Source organism: Coregonus clupeaformis, chromosome 7 (assembly GCF_020615455.1).
Source record: "Coregonus clupeaformis isolate EN_2021a chromosome 7, ASM2061545v1, whole genome shotgun sequence".
NCBI classification, from domain to species: Eukaryota; Metazoa; Chordata; class Actinopteri; order Salmoniformes; family Salmonidae; genus Coregonus; species Coregonus clupeaformis.
In genome coordinates this window covers 75046271-75052839 of record NC_059198.1, presented here as the reverse complement: position 1 = coordinate 75052839, position 6569 = coordinate 75046271, and the positions used below count along the sequence as shown (strand labels likewise).

The following is a 6569-nucleotide window of genomic DNA, read 5'->3' as shown; positions in this document are numbered from 1 at the left end:
GTGTAACCATTCGAATCTTCAAAGTAACATTGTAATTATGATATGATTAGCTTTTTTTTATGTGCATAAAAGTGCGAGCGCATGTGAGCTACCACTATGTTGCATCTTTCAACATATAGAAAGAAAGAAGTCTTCTTCTCTCACTTGGCAATATATTTTTGCCGGAGCGACACAAGGGAAAGCACAAACAGAAGGGTCATCACTAGCTTCTATTGAGTCATTGTTCTATACCCACAGAGTCATAAACCTCTCCCATTTCAACAATTCTCTTCTTAAAATGTGATTTTAAACCTAACCCTAACATTAACCTTAACCACACGGATAACTTTATGCCTAACACTAACATTAAATGAAGACCAAAAAGCTAATTTTAGAGGGGCACGAGCGCTGAACAACCCCTGCTTTTGCTTCCGGTTTGTCGCTAGGGCAACAGTAACAAGCTAACCTAAACGTGAGGCTGCAAGACCGAGACAGACGCTGCACCGCACTGTTAACAGCTGCTGTTTTAGGGAAAACTAACAAGCAACAATATTATTGTTGCAGTTACATATTCATAAGAAAAGTTGCGTTTTATTTTTTATCAAATTTGTAATCATGAGTCAACGACAGGTTTTACAAGGTACGATCATTCGTAGTTGCACGTTTTCAAGACTGTTTTCGAAGCTGTTTTGAATTAACCTCAAGAGTAAAGTTAGTGCCAGACAAAACTTAGCTAAAGAACATCAGTTGACATTTTTTAATACTAATGAATCGTTCATTTCTCTCTTTTAGTGTTTGAGCAGTATCAGAAATCAAGGACACAGTTTGTGCAGACTATTGCTGAGCTTGCAACAAGACCGCAAAACATTGAAACTTTACAAAATGCTGGTAAATTGGGACTTGGGTACCCATTTCTGTATATATGTATTTTTTCAAATCAATATTATATTTTAGCTGACTTTCATTTATGTGCTGATCACATTTCTATCGATAACTTATAACAAGACAGAATTCCATTCCTACATGTCCCCCCTCTCTAGGTGTGATGTCCCTGCTGCGGCCATTACTGCTAGATGTGGTTCCTACCATCCAGCAGACAGCTGCTCTGGCTCTGGGAAAACTGGCCAACTACAATGACGACCTGGCAGAGGCCGTCGTCAAGGGAGACATCCTCCCACAGCTCGTCTACTCCCTGGCCGAGCAGAACGTATGTCTGTGTGTGTCTGTTTGTCTCTGTGTGTGTGTGTGTGTGTGTGTGTGTGTGTGTGTGTGTACACCAACATACACTCCCTCATTCACCCTGCTGAATGGTGTCCCTGACCCTGAGAGTGTGTTGGCATTGTACCCTGGGCAGGGGGCCACTCCAAAGGCTAAAGCACCCTTCACACCACAGCAGGGCCTCTCTATCTCTATCTGCCTTCTCACAGGGGTCTGCATGCATAGTCAATGCTCTGAATGGAAACTCGCTTAAAGGTGCAATATGCAGAAATCGCTCCGCCATTTTCTGATTGCTAAAATTCTAATAGTTCGCCTAATTTCAGTTTATGTGACAAAACAAGCAGAGAATCATTGTACCATCTAAACTGCTGTGAAATATATTTTCAATAACCAAAAAAAAGGCGAACTATAAGAATTTTAGCAACCAGGAAATGCCACAGCTATTTCTGCATAGTGCATCTTTAAGAAAGAGAAGCATAGAAATAGTGCATATAGAGCAGCTCTATCGCTTCTTAGACCAGCTTTCAATGCGTGACAAATCTACAACTCACATTTCTATGTGAATTTGGTCAGGTCTCCCAAAAAGTTACATATTGCAGCTTTAAGAGCATCTGCTAAATGTGTATTAAACGTTTTTTCCTCCCATCTGCGTGTGTGCATGTGTAGAGGTTCTATAAGAAGGCAGCTGCGTTTGTCCTGCGTGCGGTGGCCAAGCACAGCCCTGCTCTGGCCCAGGCCGTGGTGGACTGTGGAGCGTTGGACGCTCTGGTCATCTCTCTGGAGGAGTTTGACCCTGACGTCAAGGAGGCTGCCGCCTGGGCTCTGGGATACATTGCACGCCACAACGCACGTAAGGACATAGTATACACAGACCAGGGGTTTGAACCGGTTCAGGGAACAGAACAAAGCACCTATGCAAATCCTTCACCCTGACACTTAGAAACTTATTCCAGTGTCTGCCTGCAAGCTGAAAATCTTTACCAGTGTGTGTGCGTGTTTAGGCTACCTGCCCCTCCCCCCATAGGCTACTGTACTGACGTTACAATCGTGATTCAGAAGATAGGGTGAGAGATTTTTATTAGCTAGAGAAGAATGGATTAACTTTTTCAATGCTAGTTAAGGATACTATAGACTTATTAATAACATTTAATGTTGGATTTATTAACTACAAAAAGGTAAGATGTGTTTTTAATTCTGGTGCCACTCTGCACACACAAACTTGTTATCTAGCTAGCTCAAGCTTGTTAGCTAGCTAGCTCAAAGGACATTTAAAGTTCCTCCATAGAAGCCACTCCTCCAAGGTATAATTCTGTGGACCTAATTCAGATCATGTATGTCATAACAAGATGCCCAGAGCTTCAAGCCTCCTCCTCAACCCTCTCTCGCTCTCTCCCAACCCGCAAAATGTCAGTCGCATCTTGCGCCATAGGCTACACTTGTCTGTCCATCACGCATGTAAACAACTAGCTTGCCTGCTCTATCCACACTGATTGGTGAAGTAAAGAGCTAAATGTAAAAAACTTGATTTTACAGGATAAAAAAGGAACAGAAAGGAACAATATAAACCAGTACTTTTTTGGGGTTCGACCCGGTTCAGAACTTTATTTTGCTGGTCGGAACAGTTGAACGGAACAAAAAAAATATTGGTTCTGTTCAGAACGAAACGATTGGAAAATCATTTTGGTTCCAACCCCTGACACACACACACAAGCAACTCACGTACGGACACACACACCACACATACACACTAACACCCCTCTCTTCTCTGTATGTAGACCTGTCTCAGGAGGTAGTGGATGCAGGAGCCGTTCCTCTGCTGGTGCTGTGTATCCAGGAACCAGAGGTGGCCCTGAAACGCATCGCTGCCTCGGCCCTCAGCGACATCGCCAAGCACTCACCTGAGCTGGCTCAGACTGTGGTCGACACTGGCGCCATCGCACACCTGGCCCAGATGATCCTCAACCCCGACGCCAAGCTGAAGGTGAGGGGGCAGGAACATTGAAACAAAATAAGGCTTACCCAGGTTGACACAGTCATTATGTTGTCAATATAAACACACATAGATGAGGTTAGATTAGACATTACAGTCCACTCTCTTTCCTCACTCCCCTTCTTCACTTCCTCTCCCCTGTTCCCCCCTCCTTCCATTCAGAGGCAGGTGTTCTCTGCCCTGAGTCAGATCAGTAAGCACTCAGTGGACCTGGCCGAGATGGTGGTGGAGGCAGAGATCTTCCCTGCTGTCCTGGCCTGCCTCCGAGACCCCGACGAGTACGTCAGGAAGAACGTCACCACGCTGATGAGAGAGATCACCAAACACACACCTGAGGTACACCCACACACACCAAACATCAGAGGTACACAGACACTACACACACCACACATCAGAACACACACTCACCTACACCAAACACACACTAGGGGTACCAAACTCCCTAACTCCCTACCATATTCTCACATGTGCCCCTACCCTCGCCTGAATGTGTGTGTATGTGTACAGCTGTCTCAGATGATCGTGAACACAGGTGGTGTGGCGGCGGTGATTGACTACCTGAGTGATTGCCGTGGTAATGTGCGGTTGCCAGGGATCATGATGCTTGGATATGTGGCTGCTCACTCTGAAAACCTTGCCATGGCCGTCATCGTCTCTAAGGTATGTGTGTGTGCCAGGGTTGGGGTCAATTCAGAATTTCGGAATTTAATTAAATTCAAACAATGAATTTGAATTAAATTTGAATTGGCCACACCCCACAGGAAGCAGAATTTGAATCGAATTTGAATTGAAGGAAGTATAATTGAATTCAAAGCAATTCAACTGAGATGTGAAACATGAAAGTCTCATTAATTTGACAAATATTTTATCAAAAGGATATGCCACTCATTAACGCAAAGAATACACATACCATTTCAAATATTAGTTTGATTATAACTATAAGATGTCAAACAGTGCTTTTCTTTGTCATGAGATGTTAGATTGGGGACTCCCTAAAAACAACCCTCTTCAATACTGCTACGACCGGAAGTGACTTTTCGTAGCTGGTTAGGAGAGCATTTTCGCTAACCTTAACTCTTTTCCTAACCTTAACCTAATTCTCCTAACCAGCTACGTTAATTCTCCTAACCTGCTGCGTAAGTTCTCCTAACCAGCTATGAAAAAGTCACTTCCGGTCGTAGTTGTATCGAAGTGGCGTGTTTTTAGGGAATCTTGTTAGATTGTTCAAATCAAATTGTATTTGTCACATGCGCCGAATACAACAGGTGAAATGTTCCTTTTCATACTGCAGTGTTTGATCTAATGCATTCTGGGGATTTTTTTTCTTTCTGATATTTTAAAATTAAGGGAATTATGAATTATTATAGACAACCCATAACATGATCTTAGCACATTTTAAGACCACTGTAATTATTTAAAAATAGTTTTAGGAGAATGAGCTTTAAAAAAACGAAATGTTTCCAAGCTGTGTGCGTTTGTGTGTCCACTGTCTCCAAGCTGTGTGCGTTTGTGTGTTGACTGTCTCCAAGCTGTGTGCGTTTGTGTGTGCACTGTCTCCAAGCTGTGTGCGTTTGTGTGTTTACTGTCTCCAAGCTGTGTGCGTTTGTGTGTTTACTGTCTCCAAGCTGTGTGTGTTTGTGTGTTGACTGTCTCCAAGCTGTGTGCGTTTGTGTGTTTACTGTCTCCAAGCTGTGTGCGTTTGTGTGTCCACTGTCTCCAAGCTGTGTGCGTTTGTGTGTCCACTGTCTCCAAGCTGTGTGCTCTCCTTTTCTACCTCTCTCTCCTTCATAACCTCTCTCCTGTCCTCCCTGGTTGTTGTTGCTCCTCCGGCCCTGTAGGGGGTGCCCCAGCTGGCCATCTGTCTGTCTGAGGAGCCAGAGGAACATATCAAGGCGGCAACAGCGTGGGCGTTTGGCCAGATTGGCCACCACACCCCGGAGCACGCCAGGGCCGTTGCCACGGCTAACGTCCTGCCCAAGTTGCTGGCCCTCTACATGGACACAGACAGCTCCGAGGACCTGCAGGTCAAGGTAGGGTCATAGGTCATTGTTATTACCAGAAGCCTGTGTAGTAGGCACAGGATGCTACTGAAGCTCTTACTGAACATTTCTGAGGGTTATAAGTGCAGCAGACAGTAAACGGACCATAACATATCCTGTATCATCCTAAATCCTGACCCCACCCCCAGGCTAAGAAGGCTCTGAAGAGTATCCTACAGAAGTGCAACTACCTGCCTGCTCTGGAGCCCCTGCTCTACGAAGCTCCCAGCAACATCCTCAAACACGTCGTCTGCCAGTTCAGCAAGGTGGGGGCGTGTTTGTCAACTCTTATTTACATAAGCCTCTTCACACTACTAGGTATCACAGCCTAATACTGTTTTAGTTCTGGAAATCAGACTGTTTAAATCCAGTCTAGGACAATTTAAACCGTTTTTGAGAAATTATATTTTCATTAGTTCGTTTTAAAAGTGCAATTAAATCCAAGATTAGGCTTAATCTCTGTCCGGAAAACCTGCCTCAAAGGTTTGGTTCAGACAGTCCCGGAAGTTCAGACAATCCAGGAAATCCAATGCCTTGTATTCCCTGTATCCCTCCTCTCCCCTCCCTCTCCTCTCCCCTCCCCCTCTCCAGGTGCTGCCCCGTGACAGCAACGCTCGTCGTCTGTTTGTGACCAGCGGAGGCCTGAAGAAGGTTCAGGAGATTAAGGCTGATCCTGGATCTGCCCTGCAGGAGTACATCAACTCTATCAACAGCTGTTACCCTGAGGAGATAGTCAGGTACACACACACACAAGCCACGTCATTTACTAATTTACTGGCTATAACATCAGATGAATCTAGTGTGTTTCTACTACCAGGCATTCCCTCACCCCCAACCCAACCCCTTTGTTGTGTCCTCTGTCCTCATGCTGTAGATACTACTCCCCCGGCTACTCAGAGACCCTGCTGGAGCAGGTAGAGAGGTACCAGCCTGTCTGAGGGTCTGGGGAGATATGGGCTCGCATCCCCTCGTTACTGACACTAAATGTGAGATTACGATTTTACCGTTTCACCCTCATCCATGAATATGAGGACTGAAGACTATATAAAACTATCGTTTATTATCGCACTGATTATGTTTTCTGTCTTTGTTTCAATGTGTATATGCATTGATCATAGCTGAGTAGACCTATGTGAGCATTTGAAGAGGAATGACAAAACTTCATCATTAATTTGTTAAACAAGTAATTTACTAGTACCATTGAACCATTGTATATGCACCTAGTTTTGTGTTTTATGTTAATATTCAGAGGGTTTTATATTTAAAGGTTATATGATTGCACGTTTATGGTGATAGAAACACAATCATCCAGCATGCAGGTATAATAAAAAATAAAATAAAGA

At 44.2% G+C, this 6569-nt stretch overlaps 1 protein-coding gene across 1 annotated transcript; it reads left to right on the top strand.

Annotated features, from left to right (window-relative positions):
* Positions 1-439: 439 nt before the first annotated feature.
* On the top strand, positions 440-6298 carry LOC121570480 (sperm-associated antigen 6-like). The gene is made up of 11 exons (XM_041881942.2): positions 440-619; positions 772-867; positions 1020-1186; positions 1864-2047; positions 2973-3178; positions 3350-3523; positions 3695-3847; positions 5026-5217; positions 5376-5492; positions 5818-5963; positions 6101-6298. The coding sequence occupies exons 1-11, from the start codon at positions 595-597 to the stop codon at positions 6162-6164; spliced, it is 1524 nt and encodes a 507-aa protein (XP_041737876.2). The 5' UTR covers positions 440-594; the 3' UTR covers positions 6165-6298.
* The last annotated feature ends 271 nt before the right edge of the window (positions 6299-6569 follow it).

What these genes read in the sequence shown, in the direction of transcription:
- LOC121570480 (XM_041881942.2), top strand. Translation starts at nt 595, where the DNA reads ATGAGTCAACGACAGGTTTTACAAG. An exon ending in TGAAACTTTACAAAATGCTG is followed by an intron (nt 868 to 1,019) that starts GTAAATTGGGAC and finishes CCCCCTCTCTAG; the next exon opens with GTGTGATGTCCCTGCTGCGG. An exon ending in TCGTCTGCCAGTTCAGCAAG is followed by an intron (nt 5,493 to 5,817) that starts GTGGGGGCGTGT and finishes CCCCCTCTCCAG; the next exon opens with GTGCTGCCCCGTGACAGCAA.